This window comes from Staurois parvus, unplaced genomic scaffold (genome assembly GCF_062004578.1).
Source record: "Staurois parvus isolate SC_StPar_1 unplaced genomic scaffold, SC_StPar_1.0 ptg002240l, whole genome shotgun sequence".
NCBI classification, from domain to species: domain Eukaryota; kingdom Metazoa; phylum Chordata; class Amphibia; order Anura; family Ranidae; genus Staurois; species Staurois parvus.
Genome location: NW_028320036.1, coordinates 190,522 through 209,151, shown reverse-complemented (window position 1 = coordinate 209,151; position 18,630 = coordinate 190,522). Strand labels below are relative to the sequence as shown.

Sequence of the window (18,630 nt, the reverse complement as noted above, 5' to 3'; positions counted from 1 at the left end):
TGTCAAAAAAATGGTAAAAAATTAATTTGGGTACAGTGTTGCATGACCGTGCAATTGTCATTCAAAGTGTGATAGCGCAGAAAGCTGAAAATTGGCCTGGACAGGAAGAGGGTAAAAGTGTCCGGACTGGAAGTGGTTAAGGAAGGTTAAACAATGACAGGGATGCTAAAAAATGGACACCATAGGAGCAACTTAAGCATCAAGTTAGGTCAAGTGTATCAATAAAGCTGTTTGATAAAACATTACGTAATTCAGTGACTGTGAACCCTTTATGAAGGTGCAGGTCATCTGTACAGCTGCATTCTGCTTGGGTGTTATTCAGCAATAAACATCCATTAGACATGTGCAGTTTATTTTGTTCTAATTTTTCTTTTCTTCAGAGATTCACATGTATCCAAATTTCTGAATTACAATAGTAACGATTTTAAACGAATCCGAAATAACAGCCGAAATTGGAATCGAATTAGAAAAAAAGAACAGAATAAAATAGAATACAAAGTAAAGGAATAGAAAAGGACAGAATCGAAAAGAAATAGTGATCACTGCTAGCAGCTATAGCCACCGGCAGTAGTTGCAGATAAAAAAAAAACAATCTATATCCTTTACAAATCTGTAATACATTATTGCGACAATACTGTTAATTGTTGTAAACAATCAAATGACCAGTAAAAAACAATAAACGAATCCGAAATAAGGGCCAAAAATCAAATCGAATTAGAAAACAAGAACAGAATAAAATAGAATACAAAGTAAAGGAATAGAAAAGAACAGAATCGAAAAGAAATAGAGCAAAACAGAACAGAATAAAATAGAAAATAATAGAATAAAATAGAATAGGAAAAAAAAATCAATGGAATAGAAAAGAATAGAATAGAAAAAAAAGTAACAGAATAGAAAAGAATAGAGTAATACAGAAAAGAATGGAAAATAAAAGAATAGAACAAAATAGAATAGAAAATAAAGGAATAAAATAGAAAATAATAAAATAGAGTAGATTAAAACAGCACAGAGAATAAAATAGAAAATAAAATAGAAAAGATTAAAACAGCACAGAGAATAAAATAGAAAATAAAATAATAGACTAGATTAAAAGAGCACAGAGAATAAAATAAAAAATAGAATAGATTAAAAGAGCACAGAGAATAAAATAGAAAATAGAATAGATTAAAAGAGCACAGAGAATAAAATAGAAAATAAAATAATAGATTAAAGCAGCACAGAAAAGAAAAGAATTGAATAAAATAGCATAGAAAATAAAGGAATAGAACAGAATAGAAAATAATAGAATAGAATAAAGTAGAATATAACCGTCTTTCGAAATTCGAATTTTGAATAGAATAAATTTGAATGCTGATTCCATGCTTATCTATTTGGTTGAATTGAATTCAATTTGACTGAATTCAGAAAATGTCATTGAATTAAAATACAAATCAACTAAACTAATTCCGAAAAAAAAATGTAACTAAAAAAAACGATTTAAATAGCGAATCAAAATGAAACAATTTTTTCGTTCTGCACATCTAACATCCATGACTTCTGTATCCAACTATCCAGATCTAAAATTGCTGATGAACTTGGACTGTTATGTGAACGTTGCTCATCATATCACTAATGATTCTACCTTTGCAGGCCATGGAAAGTAAACTTCTGGTTGGGGGTAAAAACATTGTGGACCATACCAACGAACAACAGAAAGTCCTCGAGCAGAAGAGGCAAGAAATTGCTGAGCAGGCAAGTGGCAGTTGTTTTAAAGGGGCATAGTCACTTTTTTTTTTTCATTCATCTTTATTAAATCTTACATATGTTGGCAATAGATACAAAAGATTAAAAAATGTGGCAAACCGTGTGCCCATCCAGCTTGATCACTGCCAGTTTCTGTACACTTATTGCAGTGGTTCTCAACCTTCCTAATGCCGCGACCCTTTAATACAGTTCCTCATGTTGTGGTGACCCCCAACCATAAAATTATTTACCCAGTAATTATAATTCATGAAGTGTTGTTTTTCCTCCAATACTGCCGCTTTCCACTCAGTAGCTGCTTTCAGCACAGTAGTTGCTCTCAACACAGTAGCTGCTTTCAACACAGTAGCTGCTTTCAACACAGTAGCTGCTTTTAACACAGTAGCTGCTTTCAACACAGTAGCTGCTTTCAACACAGTAGCTGCTTTCAACACAGTAGTTGCTTTTAACACAGTAGCTGCTTTCAACCCAGTAGCTGCTTTCAACACAGTAGCTGCTTTCAGCTCAATAGCTGCTTTCAACACAGTAGCTGCTTTCAACACAGTAGCTGCTTTCAACACAGTAGTTGCTTTTAACACAGTAGCTGCTTTCAACACAGTAGCTGCTTTCAACACAATAGCTGCTTTCAACACAGTAGCTGCTTTCAACACAGTAGCTGCTTTCAACACAGTAGCTGCTTTCAACACAGTAGCTGCTTTCAACACAGTAGCTGCTTTCAACACAGTAGCTGCTCTCAACACAGTAGCTGCTCTCAACACAGTAGCTGCTCTCAACACAGTAGCTGCTCTCAACACAGTAGCTGCTCTCAACACAGTAGCTGCTCTCAACACAGTAGCTGCTCTCAACACAGTAGCTGCTCTCAACACAGTAGCCGCTCTCAACACAGTAGCCGCTTTTAACACAGCTGCTTTCAACACAGTAGCTGCTTTCAACTCAGTAGCTGCTTTCAACACAGTAGCTGCTTTCAACACAGTAGCTGCTTTCAACACAGTAGCTGCTCTCAACACAGTAGCTGCTCTCAACACAGTAGCTGCTTTCAACACAGTAGCTGCTTTCAGCTCAATAGCTGCTTTCAACACAGTAGCTGCTTTCAACACAGTAGCTGCTTTCAACACAGTAGTTGCTTTTAACACAGTAGCTGCTTTCAACACAGTAGCTGCTTTCAACACAATAGCCGCTCTCAACACAGTAGCCGCTCTCAACACAGTAGCCGCTCTCAACACAGTATCTGCTTTTAACACAGCTGCTTTCAACACAGTAGCTGCTTTCAACACAGTAGCTGCTTTCAACTCAGTAGCTGCTTTCAACACAGTAGCCGCTCTCAACACAGTAGCTGCTTTTAACACAGCTGCTTTCAACACAGTAGCTGCTTTCAACACAGTAGCTGCTTTCAACTCAGTAGCTGCTTTCAACTCAGTAGCTGCTTTCAACACAGTAGCTGCTTTCAACACAGTAGCTGCTTTCAACACAGTAGCTGCTTTCAACACAGTAGCTGCTCTCAACACAGTAGCTGCTCTCAACACAGTAGCTGCTTTGAACACAGTAGCTGCTTTCAGCTCAATAGCTGCTTTCAACACAGTAGCTGCTTTCAACACAGTAGCTGCTTTAAACACAGTAGCTGCTTTCAACACAGTAGCTGCTTTTAACACAGTAGCTGCTTTTAACACAGTAGCTGCTTTCAACACAGTAGCTGCTTTCAACACAGTAGCTGCTTTCAACACAGTAGCTGCTTTCAACACAGTAGCTGCTTTCAACACAGTAGCTGCTTTTAACACAGTAGCTGCTCTCAACACAGTAGCTGCTCTCAACACAGTAGCTGCTCTCAACACAGTAGCTGCTCTCAACACAGTAGCTGCTCTCAACACAGTAGCTGCTCTCAACACAGTAGCTGCTCTCAACACAGTAGCCGCTCTCAACACAGTAGCCGCTTTCAACACAGTAGCCGCTTTCAACACAGTAGCCGCTTTCAACACAGTAGCTGGTTTCAACACAGTAGCTGCTCTCAACACAGTAGCTGCTTTCAACACAGTAGTTGCTTTTAACACAGTAGTTGCTTTTAACACAGTAGCTGCTTTCTACACAGTAGCTGCTTTCAACACAGTAGCTGCTTTCTACACAGTAGTTGCTTTCAACACAGTAGCTGCTCTTTACACATCAGAAATATGTGTTTTCCGATGGTCTTAGGTGACCCCTGTAAAGGGGTCGTGACCCACAGGTTGAGAACCACTGACTTATTGGAGGACAGCACGCTGGAAAATATTTGTGGCTTCTTTATTAAGACGAACTGGCAAATCAAACACAAGAATGAATCCTCTTGCATGTTTCACGCACACTGGTGCCTGTGTATGGACTCTAGGGCCATGGCAATTGGTCACATGGTCTATGCCAGAGGAGGTAAGTGGACTGATGTTGAGGCCGAGAAAACCTTTTAGAGGATCTACAAAAACACCGAACTTTTCCTTTGCAAGAAACCGAACAATTGGCATTAGGCAGAGCCTGAACAGTCCATACACGGGTCTCGTCTCTTGCTTTTCTCATCGATGGTTACAAGAGAAGTTTTTTTATTTTTTTATAGATCTGCTTTAACACCGATGTGCAGATACGGTTTCATGTTTGTGCCGTTCCTGATTTTAATGTTCCTTTTGTATGAAATGTAAGTCGTGGCTCCAGGTCTGATGTTTATGTCGGTCATTTAGAAACGGCGAGAGCGAGAAATGCAGCAACAGATGGAGAGCCGCGATGAAGAGACTCTGGAGCTAAAGGAGACCTATAGTTCATTACAGCAGGAGGTGGATATAAAGACCAAGAAACTGAAAAAGGTAAATTCTGGAGGCGCCTTTCCATAGTAATGAAAGTGTTACTGAACCCACAAGAGTACAATCAGTCTGTAGATGCAGTAAAGCATGCTTGTTATACTCACTGTGGGACCTAAGGGGTTAATCCTCTGCATGGTGTAAAAAGGCTGTTTGATCCTGTCTTCTCTGCCCCTCCTCTTGTTCAAATGTCCATTCTGATAAGACAGACTGAAACCGTGGCCACATGCTCAATTTAGTGTGTATTGCTAGAGAGGTTTTTTATTTCTTGGAAGAGTGCATGTGATCAGTACAGGGCCAATCAGCACTGATCAGACAGAGGTCAGGGGTTTTGCATCTTCCTAGAGCAGAAAGAATACTCCTCCTACAAGCTTTGACCAGTGCTCTGCTGAAGTCACAAGACTGCTCTGACTGCTGATGAGAAATTATATTTACTAAAATTGCATTCCCATGTTGTGTGTACTGTGGGAGACCAGATATAGTGAATGCAGGGTCCGGGGAGAGCGGATATAGTGAATGCAGGGTTCGGGGAGAGCGGATATAGTGAATGCAGGGTCCGGGGAGAGCGGATATAGTGAATGCAGGGTCCAGGGAGACCAGATATAGTGAATGCAGGGTCCAGGGAGAGCAGATATAGTGAATGCAGGGTCCGGGGAGACCAGATATAGTGAATGCAGGGTCCAGGGAGAGCAGATATAGTGAATGCGGGGTCCGTGGAGAGCAGATATACTGAATGCTGGGTCCGGGGAGAGCAGATATAGTGAATGCGGGTTCCGGGGAGAGAGGATATAGTGAATGCAGGGTCCGGGGAGAGCGGATATAGTGAATGCGGGGTCCGGGGAGAGCGGATATAGTGAATGCGGGGTCCGGGGAGACCAGATATAGTGAATGCGGGGTCCAGGGAGAGCAGATATAGTGATTGCAGGGTCTGGGGAGAGCGGATATAGTGAATGCAGGGTCCGGGGAGAGCGGATATAGTGAATGCGGGGTCCGGGGAGAGCGGATATAGTGAATGCAGGGTCCGGGGAGAGTGGATATAGTGAATGCAGGGTCCGGGGAGAGCGGATATAGTGAATACGGGGTCCAGGGAGAGCGGATATAGTGAATGCGGGGTCCGGGAGAGCGGATATAGTGAATGCAGGGTCCGGGGAGAGCGGATATAGTGAATGCAGGGTGGGGGGACCCCAGCATCCAGATCTACTGTCCTTACAGGGAACTGCCTGGAGATAAGTCTGACCACTGGCCACAGCAGGCTCTTGAAACATCATCGAGAGGTCATGAAAAGTGCCGTCCATTTACCTTCCATTCTGGAAGCTGTTTGTTTTGTGGCCCTTACTGCCGGACTCCTTTGGGGGAATTCACAAAGAGAGGCGTCGGCTGTACGTTGCAAAGCTAAAATATCTGAGCAGATGCTGCCACTAAGTAACAAAAGGGGTGCAAGGCCTTTTATTAATTCGGCGCCATCTGCTCTGTATTTTATGCTGTGTCTGTAATAGACACAGCACAGACCAATTCAGCAGGAGTTGCCTGCTCTGATCCCTCTGCCAGTGGCTCCCACTGCTGTCTCAGCCAATGAGAAGGGAGAGTCCCTTGGAGAGCCAAGGCTCTCGTGCAGACTCTAGATCAAGAAAGGAGCATATGAGTTGTGGATTTCACATGTGCCATGGGTGATCTTTACTATCCGTGTCACCTTCGTGTTACAGCTGTTTTCCAAGCTGCAGGCGGTTAAGGCGGAGATCCACGACCTGCAGGAGGAACACATAAAAGAGCGCCAAGAGCTGGAGCAGACGCAGAACGAGCTCACCCGAGAGCTGAAACTAAAGTAAGCATCTATTGTAGAGAATGGCAGCGGCTCACTGATCACGGCTCGGGCCTACTCCCGGTATAACCATTTCCTATGTCACAGGCACCTCATCATTGAGAACTTCATTCCTATGGAAGAGAAGAATAAGATGATGAACCGCTGCTATCTGGAGGAGGAGGAGGATCAGTGGAAGCTTCATCCAATCAGCAGGCTGGAGTAAGTATTGGATACCTACACTGGATGCTGATTGGTATTCGGTCTTCTTGCCACCATTCTTTTCTGTGATTGGTTGTCAGCACAGTCTTGAGTATTACCTTTTTGTTTCACTTTCTGTTTTAAAACTGCAGCTGTGGCCCTTTTGGCTCTGTGTATTTCATCTAGATCAGGGGTGTCAAACTGCATTTCATCGCGGGCCGTATCAGCAATATGGTTGCCGGTTGTATCTGTAAGACTAGATGTCCAGAGCACACCCCCTCCCCCAAGAACCCCACACCCTCCCTAACATCACCGTGCACCCTCTTTGGGGGCAGAGCTGGAAAGCAGAAAGTGCAGGGTCTGGAGGAGGACCAGAGGAGGAGTGGAATCAGTTACCAGAGTCAAGGCAGAGATGAGGGGGTGCTGCAGCTGCACTGAGAGGTGCAGGATTTGACGGAGGAGTTCTGTTCTCCTCTCTGCTGAGACAAGGTGGGGGCGGAGACAAGAGGGGGTACCTGCAGGAGAGGTACAAGGGCCACATGAAATGGCCTGGAGGGCCGGATTTGGTCCGCGGGCCTTGTGTTTGACACCTGTGATCTAGATTGCACTCAGTTGAAGGCATTCAGTTAAAGAATGTTAATAATGTTTAAAAAAAGATGAAAATATATTCCATCCTTAGAAAATGTTTGTTCTTTTGGGATGGATTGAAACCCTTTCTCTTGCCCATACACTGCACCGATCTGTGCTCTGCACTTCCGGCAAATCTTGTCTTTTCTCGGTCTAGTAATCAGCAGATGATGAGACGGCCCGTGTCCGCCATCGGCTACAAGAGACCACTAAGTCGTCACGCAAGAATGGCAATGATGGTCAGGCCGGATCCTCGATACAGGGTAAGGCGGGGCTGGTGTTATAAAGACATGTCCATTCGTTTCAGAATTGATAAAGAGCAACTGGACTCTGGGAACCGAGCCCAAAAAGCCAAGCAGAGGGCAAAGGACTAGGCATTAACATTGCCTGTGCTCTCCCTGCAACTAATGTTTGCTTTGCATGTCTTGTTTTTCACTGCGGCTCTGTGTAGGGCGGCCATCTTGGTAGAGGCAGGGCTTTGCTTCCTCACGTCAGAGCCTCCAGCAAAGGGAACGGTGAGCAGCACAGTAGTGACATCACCGAATTTCACTCCGTGAACTAGCAATCAGAAGCATCAGTGCCTTACATCTCACACTGCAGATCTATAGCTATCAGGTTGTAGACAAAGGAGTGCCTAGGCACACTCACATACCAGGAAGTTCACTGATAAATTTCAGGAGGAATTCCAGACAAAATATACATTTATCAGGGTATTGCTCACAGATTTTGACTTTTTTTCACTGTGGCTCTGTGTAGGGCGGCCATTTTGGTTGAGGCTGGAGTACAATTAACACTTCTAGATTTTCCATGTCACCTCACAGATTTTTACTTTTTCTCACTGTGGCTCTGTGTAGGGCGGCCATCTTGGTAGAGGCATGGCTTTGCTTCCTCACATTTGAGCCTCCAGCAAAGGGAACGGTGAGCAGCACAGTAGTGACATCACCGAATTTCACTCCATATCTGGTGAGACTAGCAATCAGAAGCATCAGTGCCTTACATCTCACACTGCAGATCTATAGCTATGAGGTTGTAGACAAAGGAGTGCCTAGGCACACTCATATACCAGGAAGTTCACTGATAAATTTCAGGAGGAATTCCGGACAAAATATGATTTATCAGGGTATTGCTCGAGTACAATTAACACTTCTAGATCTTCCATGTCACCTCACAGATTTTGACTTTTTTTCACTGTGGCTCTGTGTAGGGCGGCCATCTTGGTAGAGGCAAGGCTTTGCTTCCTCACGTCAGAGCCTCCAGCAAAGGGAACGGTGAGCTGCACAGTAGTGACATCACCTAATTTTCACTCTGTATCTGGTGAAACTAGCAATCAGAAGCATCAGTGCCTTACATCTCACACTGCAGATCTATAGCTATCAGGTTGTAGACAAAGGAGTGCCTAGGCACACTCACATACCAGGAAGTTCACTGCTACATTTCAGGAGGAATTCCGGACAAAATATACATTTATCAGGGTATTGCTTGAGTACAATTCACACTTCTAGATCTTCCATGTCACCTCACAGATTTTTACTTTTTGAGTTCAGGTCCACCTAACCCACTGATCTAGTTGAAGACAAGAACATGAGTCTAGAAGGAGAGAGCAGAGTGATGGAGAGATGAGTGTATTAGTCTGCTGCTTATCATTTCACTGCTCATTTACAGGCTGGGAGAATGGACAAGACCTGTAAGGGTTACTTAACTGCAGCTTAGAAAGGTCAGTTCTGCTGTGCCAGGCTGGCAGAGCTGTGTAAATCTGAGGACAGCATAGACAGAAATAAAACAGGCTTTGGCAAGTAAAACATCTCTGGTATATGTATTTCTTCCGTGTATTTAGCGGTTTTCCTGGTGTTAGCGCTTTAATAAAAACAATCTTTCAGGCTGAGAACATTGTTCTTCTGGAGCTGGACATGCCAAGTCGGACGACTCGGGATTATGAAGGTCCAGCCGTGGCTCCCAAGGTTCAGGCTGCGTTGGAAGCTGCCCTTCAGGATGAAGATGACATCCAAGTTGACGCCTCCACATTTGAAAGCACGGCCAGTAAAAAGTCCAAAGCCAGGCAAGTACAGGTCTGCTGGAAAATGTTTCTCGAGCGGAATCAGTTGGAGGACTTTGAGAAGTAAAGTAGACATAAAGGGATACGTGTAGAGGGTCTACAGTGGGGGTCTCCAGACTCTCTAAACAAAGGGTCAGTCAGCTGTCCTTCAAACCTTAGGAGGGCCAGGCTGTGGCTAGCAAGAGCAGAACATTATTTTGGTGTCAGTGGGTAAAGGTATTAGAGGGAGGAATAGTGCCCCATTGTTGGTGTCAGGAGGAGGAATAATGCCTCATCATTGGTATCAGTAGGTGGAGAAGTGTCCCATCATTGGTTTCAGTGGGAGAAACAGTGGCTCGTTGTTGGTGTCAGGGGGAGGAATAGTGCTCCATCATTGGTATCAGTGGGAGGAATAGTGCCCCATCATTGGTATCAGTGGAAGGAATAGTGCCCCATCATTGGTGTCAGTGGGAGGAATAGTGCCCCATCATTGGTATCAGTGGAAGGAATAGTGCCCCATCATTGGTGTCAGTGGGAGGAATAGTGCCCCACCATCGGTGTCAGTGGGTGGAATAGTGCCCCATCATTGGTATCAGTGGGAGGAATAGTGTCCCATCATTGGTATCAGTGGGAGGAATAGTGCCCCATCATTGGTATCAGTGGAAGGAATAGTGCCCCATCATTGGTGTCAGTGGGAGGAATAGTGCCCCATCATTGGTATCAGTGGAAGGAATAGTGCCCCGTCATTGGTATCAGTGGGAGGAATAGTGCCCCATCATTGGTATCAGTGGGAGGAATAGTACCCCATCATTGGTGTCAGTGGGAGGAATAGTGCCCCATCATTGGTATCAGTGGGAGGAATAGTGCCCCGTCATTGGTATCAGTGGGAGGACTAGTGCCCCATCATTGGTATCAGTGGGAGGAATAGTGCCCCATCATTGGTGTCATTGGGAGGAATAGTGCCCCATCATTGGTATCAGTGGGAGGAATAGTGCCCCATCATTGGTATCAGTGGGAGGAATAGTGCCCCATCATTGGTGTCATTGGGAGGAATAGTGCCCCATCATTGGTATCAGTGGGAGGAATAGTGCCCCATCATTGGTATGAGTGGGGGGAATAGCACCCCATTGTTGGTGTCAGTGGGAGGAATAGTGCCCCATCATTGGTATCAGTGGGAGGAATAGTGTCCCATCATTGGTATCAGTGGGAGGAATAGTGCCCCATCATTGGTGTCAGTGGGAGGAATAGTGCCCCATCATTGGTGTCAGTGGGAGGAATAGTGCCCCATCATTGGTATCAGTGGGAGGAATAGTGCCCCATCATTGGTGTCAGTGGGAGGAATAGTGCCCCATCATTGGTATCAGTGGGAGGAATAGTGCCCCATCATTGGTGTCAGTGGGAGGAATAGTGTCCCATCATTGGTATCAGTGGCAGGAATAGTGCCCCATCATTGGTGTCAGTGGAAGGAATAGTGCCCCATCATTGGTGTCAGTGGGAGGAATAGTGTCCCATCATTGGTATCAGTGGCAGGAATAGTGTCCCCATCATTGGTATCAGTGGGAGGAATAGTGCCCCATCATTGGTGTCAGTGGGAGGAATAGTGTCCCATCATTGGTATCAGTGGCAGGAATAGTGTCCCCATCATTGGTATCAGTGGGAGGAATAGTGCCCCATCATTGGTATCAGTGGGAGGAATAGTGCCCCATCATTGGTATCAGTGGGAGGAATAGTGTCCCATCATTGGTGTCAGTGGGAGGAATAGTGCCCCATCATTGGTGTCAGTGGGAGGAATAGTGCCCCATCATTGGTATCAGTGGGAGGAATAGTGTCCCATCATTGGTGTCAGTGGGAGGAATAGTGTCCCATCATTGGTGTCAGTGGGAGGAATTGTGCCCCATCATTGGTGTCAGTGGGAGGAATAGTGCCCCATCATTGGTATCAGTGGGAGGAATAGTGCCACATCATTGGTATCAGTGGGAGGAATAGTGCCCCATCATTGGTATCAGTGGGAGGAATAGTGCCCCATCATTGGTATCAGTGGGAGGAATAGTGCCCCATCATTGGTGTCAGTAGGTGGAGAAGTGTCCCATTATTGGTTTCAGTGGGAGAATCAGTGCCTCGATGTTGGTGTCAGTGGGAGGAGAAGTGTCCCATCATTGGTGTCAGTGGGAAAAATAGAGCCCCATCATTGGTATCAGTGGAAGGAGAAGTGTTCCATTAATGGTGTCAAGTGGCAGGAATTATGACCCATTGTTGCTGACAGTGGGGGGAATAATGGCCCAAGGGCCAAATAAAAGCATGCAAAGGGCTGCATCTGGCCCTTGGGCCACAGTCTGGAGACCACTGGTCTACAGGTAAGACCAAGACCCATTTCAGATTGTGCGGATTCTGTCCTGATCAGCAGGGGATCAGCTCGCAAATCTGAGCAGAGCCGGGGTGGATCCATATTCGCTCAGTTTATGCAGAGTGCACACAGGAAGTAGAGTATAACAAGGAGCGGATGTAGTGAATGCAGGGTCTGGGGAGAGCGGATACAGTGAATGCGGGGTCCGGGGAGAGCTGATATAGTGAATACGGGGTACGGGGAGACCAGATATAGTGAATGCGGGGTCCGGGGAGAGCGGATATAGTGAATGCGGGGTCCGGGGAGAGCGGATGTAGTGAATGCGGGGTCCAAGGAGACCAGACATAGTGAATGCGGGGTCCGGGGAGAGGGGATATAGTGAATGCAGGGTCTGGGGAGACCAGATTATTGAATGCGGGGTCCGGGGAGAGCAGATATAGTGAATGCAGGGTCCGGGGAGACCAGATATAGTGAATGCAGGGTCCGGGGAGACCAGATATAGTGAACGCGGGGTCCTGGGAGAGCGGATATAGTGAATGCAGGGTCCAGGGAGAGCGGATATAGTGAATGCGGGGTCCAGGGAGAGCGGATATAGTGAATGTGGGGTCCAGGGAGAGCGGATATAGTGAATGCGGATCCGGGGAGACCAGATATAGTGAATGCAGAGTCCGGGGAGAGCGGATATAGTGAATGCGGGGTCTGGGGAGACCAGATTATTGAATGCGGTGTCCGGGGAGAGCAGATATAGTGAATGCGGGGTCCGGGGAGAGCGGATATAGTGAATGCAGGGTCTGGGGAGACCAGATTATTGAATGCGGTGTCCGGGGAGAGCAGATATAGTGAATGCGGGGTCCGGGGAGAGCGGATATAGTGAATGCGGGGTCCGGGGAGAGCGGATATAGTGAATGCGGGGTCCTGGGAGACCAGATATAGTGAATGCGGGGTCCTGGGAGACCAGATATAGTGAATGCGGGGTCCGGGGAGACCAGATATAGTGAATGCGGGGTCCTGGGTTTAGTAACACTTAAAGGCAGCATCCAAGACCTTTAGGGCTTGTTCACATTAGCAGTTGAGGGGTGGTAAAACCCCACGGTTGAGCTGTGTTTTCACCATTGTACACATGGCGCAGCCATGACAAGAATTATACCCCCTTTTGCTCAAGTGAACAGGGCTGCTCTGCCAGCGCTCCACATCTGTGCAAAGTGTACGGATGCAGAAGCTACTGTGGGGTTAATGGGGTTAAAACTGGCAGTGAGGAGGCGTTACAGTGCCTCCTAACTACCTGTCAAATGCTTTCTGAAGAGTGATCCAAATGCAGAATTGCTCTTCAGAGGCGAGTGTGAATAAGCCCTAAAAGAACCAGAGGCTGACTCACAAAAGGCTTCACCTCTAAATAAAATATCACTTTTGGGTGGACTGGTCCTGATAATGAACCAACCAACAACCTGACTAATATACATCTTCCTTCTCTGGTATTTCCAGGCCTAAGACTGGACGGCGGACCGGCCCCTCCCCCAGCCCCTCCGGATCCGTGCACTTCCCCCAGTCAAGGGGCCTGGTTCCAAAGTAGACCAGAACCAGATCCGTGGACTCCTGACATGAAGTATTAGGATGGACAAAGTAGATGGATGAACTTTACACAGGTAACACGAAGAAGACCACAGGAGGACACAGGGGCCTCCACTAACCAAACCATAGAAATGAATTTTTCAATGCTGGAATCCCTCGCGCTTTCTCAGGCCAACAGTAGAACTTTGGTGGGTCGGAATAACAAACGTAAGTGAGGGTCATACGTCTAGTACCTAACTGTAGTAGATGTGGTAGCACGGTCTCAAGGCACAAGACCCCCTCCGTCAGGCTTTCCGTGGCCTGAATACTGCGTGGACAGTGTGCAGGACGTTGGCTTAAAGGGCACACAAGGGAGTCGGCCATGTTGTGTTCACAACTAATATTCAGCAACCTCATAAAGAACGCCTCTGATGTCACTACGTCTTAGCCTGCTGATAGGCTGGGCTCCGCACATAACGTGGCCGCCTCCATCTTGTGTAGCACAGCCTGTACACTTTAAAACTTTATCGACAAACGGAAGAAGAGTTTACCGCTAGATACAACTCGGAGTGTGGTATGTAGACGCTTGATGTGTTTACATGCAAACTCGACTCTCTGCACTGATCTCTGTACCCTAACCTACGTTTCTTGGTATTTATATAATTTTTTTATGACTTAGATGTATATTTAGTCTTCTTTTATAATGTAAATTAGTGTTTTTGTTTTTTTTTTTTGGTCTAAGGCTGTCTCATACCGTCTGATGGTGACTTTTATCCCCCCCCCCACGTCATTACCCGGGCGTCATCCTGAGCTGCTACGGACGGTTTGATTTTACTGCCCGATTAGGTTGCCGGTCCTGTGCGGCTGAAAATCCAACCGGCCCAAATACCAATTGGAGTTTGTGGAAAAATTGTCTGTCAGTCATTAGGTGGCAGATGGGTTTTTTTTTAAAGGTGTTTGGACAGAGTACGGTTAAAATACAGGTCAGGATTATTTTTGGGGAGACTCCCTAAAGCCCAAGTCCATAAAAAAAAATTCTTGGCGCAGTACTTCCCTTCTCTATAGCAGAGTCCCCCGCTCCATGGTCCAGTGTTGCTCCTCTTTTTGGGTTGAATGAAACTCAGCATCATTTAGGCGCAGTACTCTATAGCAGAGTCCCCCGCTCCATGGTCCAGTGTTCCTCCTCCTTTGGGTTGAATGACGCTCAGCATCATTTAGGCGCAGTACTCTATAGCAGAGTCCCCCGCTCCATGGTCCAGTGTTGCTCCTCCTTTGGGTTGAATGACGCTCAGCATCATTTAGGCGCAGTACTCTATAGCAGAGTCCCCCTCTCCATGGTCCAGTGTTGCTCCTCCTTTGGGTGGATTGACACTCAGTATCATTTAGGTGCAGTACTCTATAGCAGAGTCCCCCGCTCCATGGTCCAGTGTTGCTCCTCCTTTGGGTGGAATGACACTCAGCATCATTTAGGCGCAGTACTGTATAGCAGAGTCCCCCGCTCCATGGTCCAGTGTTGCTCCTCTTTTGGGTTGAATGACACTCAGCATCATTTAGGCGCAGTACTCTATAGCAGAGTCCCCCGCTCCATGGTCCAGTGCTGCTCCTCTTTTGGGTTGAATGACACTCAGCATCATTTAGGCGCAGTACTCTATAGCAGAGTCCCCCGCTCCATGGTCCAGTGCTGCTCCTCCTTTGGATTGAATGACGCTCAGCATCATTTAGGCTCAGTACTCTATAGCAGAGTCCCCCTCTCCATGGTCCAGTGTTGCTCCTCCTTTGGGTGGATTGACACTCAGTATCATTTAGGTGCAGTACTCTATAGCAGAGTCCCCCGCTCCATGGTCCAGTGCTGCTCCTCTTTTGGGTTGAATGACACTCAGCATCATTTAGGCGCAGTACTCTATAGCAGAGTCCCCCGCTCCATGGTCCAGTGCTGCTCCTCCTTTGGATTGAATGACGCTCAGCATCATTTAGGCTCAGTACTCTATAGCAGAGTCCCCCTCTCCATGGTCCAGTGTTGCTCCTCCTTTGGGTGGATTGACACTCAGTATCATTTAGGTGCAGTACTCTATAGCAGAGTCCCCCGCTCCATGGTCCAGTGTTGCTCCTCCTTTGGGTGGAATGACACTCAGCATCATTTAGGCGCAGTACTGTATAGCAGAGTCCCCCGCTCCATGGTCCAGTGTTGCTCCTCTTTTGGGTTGAATGACACTCAGCATCATTTAGGCGCAGTACTCTATAGCAGAGTCCCCCGCTCCATGGTCCAGTGCTGCTCCTCTTTTGGGTTGAATGACACCCAGTATCATTTAACCTGCTTCCTGTGAGCCCAGGGTGTCAGGGACTCGCCCTCTAGGGGGTACATCATCATCATCGCACTGTCCTGGCTAACAAAGAGCTATGCAAGGGACGGTGCTAATTCATTATGTGGCACCATGCCCTGCAGCATTTAGGATCGTCAACACCAAAGGAGGACCTTTTCAAGTCACATGAATCATGGTAATCAGGTTCTCTGCAGTATTCTGGACCGCCAACTGCTGAGGACAGACAAGGATCTCCCAAGTCAAGTGACAGGAGATCCTTACAAAAAGGCAGACATTTGTCACCACAACAGGGGTCCCAATTGGAAGGATTCCCCTCTATTCCTGTTCTGGTGACAACTGTAACATTTTTGTATTTCCCATCATGAACAATGGTCACCCTGCTAAATACAGAGGGGGGAATCTCCCCATTGGGCACAGCAATAAAAACCTGATGGGGGTGCTGACTTTTCCACAGTCTATCCAAAGCTTCATAATAAAACCTGTAACCCATAGTATCCAATAGGATCTGTCATTAAACTGGAGGAAGCCGAACTCCCCGGTTCCAGATTCGTGACATAATGCTGGAATAGGGTTTTTGCTGCCAACGCTCCCCCTCTTGCTTTCTATCAGTAAAAGATAATAAGTTGTCTTTAGGTTTGGGGAGTCACATTTTAAATGGTATTTAAAGTGATATTAAAGTTTCCGCATTTTTTATTTTTTAATAACAAACCTGTCATACTTACCTGCTCTGTGTAATGGTTTTGCACAGAGCAGCCCGATCCTCTTCTTTTCGGGTTCCCTGCCAGCGCTCCTGGCTCCTCCCCCTTGACCAGTGCCCCCAACAACAACCTGCTTGCTATGGGGGGACTGGTGCATGCTCACTCCTGAGCCTGGCTCTATGCGTCCACAAGACACAGAGCCGCTGCTTTGCCTCGCCCTTGCCCTCTCCTCATTGGTTCACTGGCTGTGATTGACAGCAGTGGGAGCCAATGTGTCTCAGCCAATGAGGAGAGGGAGTCCTGAGATAGCCAAGGCTCTCGTGCACATCACTGAATAGGAAGGGGGCTCAGGTGAATATTTGGGGGGGGGAACAATTCAGGGTCTCTTTAAACAAGAACTTCATTCATAACCATTGCCCCATCTGAGATTTTAAAAATGCATGCTCACTAGTCTGTGGAGTCCAACATTGTCTGCTTGCTGCTGAAGTTCTCCATGCACCCCTCTCCTAGTGCGCCACCATCTTGAAATTCCCTGGTAGGCAGCCGGGGGCCGATGTTCCCTGGTAGGCAGCCGGGGGCCGATCTTTACATCAAGGAGGTAGCGTTACACACCACAATGAAGGTATTTACATTGCCTAACAACCCCTAACACCACTGCCTGGCAGCACTTTAGGTGTCATGCGACCACAGTGATAGGCTTTCACAGCGGTCACATAACAGCGCTTTATGCCAGGGAGGGGAAGTGGGTGTTAGTGCCAGGGAGGCAGTGCGGCTTCTGTATCATCTGATTGTGATTGGCTCTCATAGCCTGTCCTGCTGGCTCCCAATCAGAAGCCTTGACCAAGAGCTGTCAGTGTGCTAGGGAACCCAAGCTCATGCCATCGTGGACAAGAGTGTTAAAGGTCCAGTTTAAAGGTCCTCCTCCCAGCTTGCAGTGTTCGGTCCCCTGACACCTCACTACATGACATCTTATAAGCAGATGAAATGTGGAAATCAGTATCATGAAATATCAATGTACATTTTAAAGAGATTATTTACCAATAAATATGCACCTTGAATGTTCTTTTATCCAAAAACTGTATAAAACGAAATATCTTTCCCTCTAGGGAGCACAGATCTTCATATGTCAGCATGCCAAAAGACATTGTCCTGTGTACATCGGGAGCTGTGCAACTGGTGCTATTCTGACCACGTTTGCTATTTCATCATTTACGGCAAGTTAGAACAAAGAGCAAATGTGAAATTCTGTATGAAACCGGGCAAATCTGCCACAGAGACGTTTGACATGGATTCTGCATGCTGTATTGAGGTGTATTGAGTGGCACGCTCGCTTCAAGTGTGGAAGAACATCACTGGAAGATAAGGGGAGATCAGAAACACCTTCAACAAGCTCAACCCCTGAAAGTTCCCTCTTGCCGAAGATGAAGATCCAACTCAAAGATCGCCGTTTTGAAGATCCAACTCAAAGATCGCCGTTTTGAAGATCCAACTCAAAGATCGCCGTTTTGAAGATCCAACTCAAAGATCGCCGTTTTGAAGATCCAACTCAAAGATTGCCGTTTTGAAGATCCAACTCAAAGATTGCCGTTTTGAAGATCCAACTCAAAGATTGCCGTTTTGACAACATTGCGGAGATCCAGCGATTTGCTTACTGTTTCATCATGGGTAGCAATTTAGAACGAGCAAGTGTGAAATTCTGCGTGAAACCGGGCAAATTGCTGGATCTCCGCAATGTTGTCAAAACGGCGACCTTTTGGGTTGGATCTTTAAAACGGCGATCTTTGAGCTGGATCTTCAAAACGGCGATCTTTGAGTTGAATCTTCAAAACGGCGATCTTTGAGTTGGATCTTCAAAACGGCGATCTTTGAGTTGGATCTTCAAAACGGCGATCTTTGAGTTGGATCTTCAAAACGGCGATCTTTGAGTTGGATCTTCAAATCGGCGATCTTTGAGTTGGATCTTCAAAACGGCGATCTTTGAGTTGGATCTTCAAAACGGCGATCTTTGAGTTGGATCTTCAAAACGGCGATTTTTGAGTTGGATCTTCAAAACGACGATCTTTGAGTTGGATCTTCAAAACGACGATCTTTGAGTTGGATCTTCGGGAAGAGGGCATTTTTGGGGGTCAAGCTCATTGAAGGTCTTCCTGATCTCTCCTCGTCTTCCAGTGATGCTCTTCCACTCCTGAAGCGCTCCTGCCACTCAAAACACCTCGAACGACTCATTGCAGCATCGCCGTAAACTTGCCGAATCAGGGGAAACGTCTCTGTGGCAGATTTTCCCGGGTTTCATGCAAAATTTCATGTTTGCTCTTTGTTCTAACTTGCTTTCCGTGATGAAATAGCAAACGTGGTAACGTACGTGGTCAGAATAGCACCAGTTGCACAGCTCCCGATGTACACAGGATGTCTTTTGGCACGCTGACTTATGAAGGTCGGTGCTTCCTGTGACTGTGTGTGCATCCTTGTACTGCCATCTGTTGGAATGGTATAAAACAAGTCTCGAAA

The 18,630-nt window shown here is 46.4% G+C and overlaps 1 protein-coding gene across 1 annotated transcript in view; it reads left to right on the top strand.

The window, feature by feature from the left end:
• Positions 1-17,184, top strand: part of KIF3B (kinesin family member 3B) — a 29,670-nt gene extending 12,486 nt beyond the window's left edge. The window contains exons 3-9 of the mRNA XM_089665559.1: positions 1,630-1,731; positions 4,437-4,559; positions 6,257-6,375; positions 6,460-6,573; positions 7,337-7,442; positions 9,057-9,235; positions 13,038-17,184. Of these exons, the coding sequence (XP_089521685.1) occupies positions 1,630-1,731; positions 4,437-4,559; positions 6,257-6,375; positions 6,460-6,573; positions 7,337-7,442; positions 9,057-9,235; positions 13,038-13,125 (831 nt within the window). The 3' untranslated portion in view covers positions 13,126-17,184. The remainder of the gene's footprint in view (positions 1-1,629; positions 1,732-4,436; positions 4,560-6,256; positions 6,376-6,459; positions 6,574-7,336; positions 7,443-9,056; positions 9,236-13,037) is intronic.
• Positions 17,185-18,630: the final 1,446 nt, after the last annotated feature.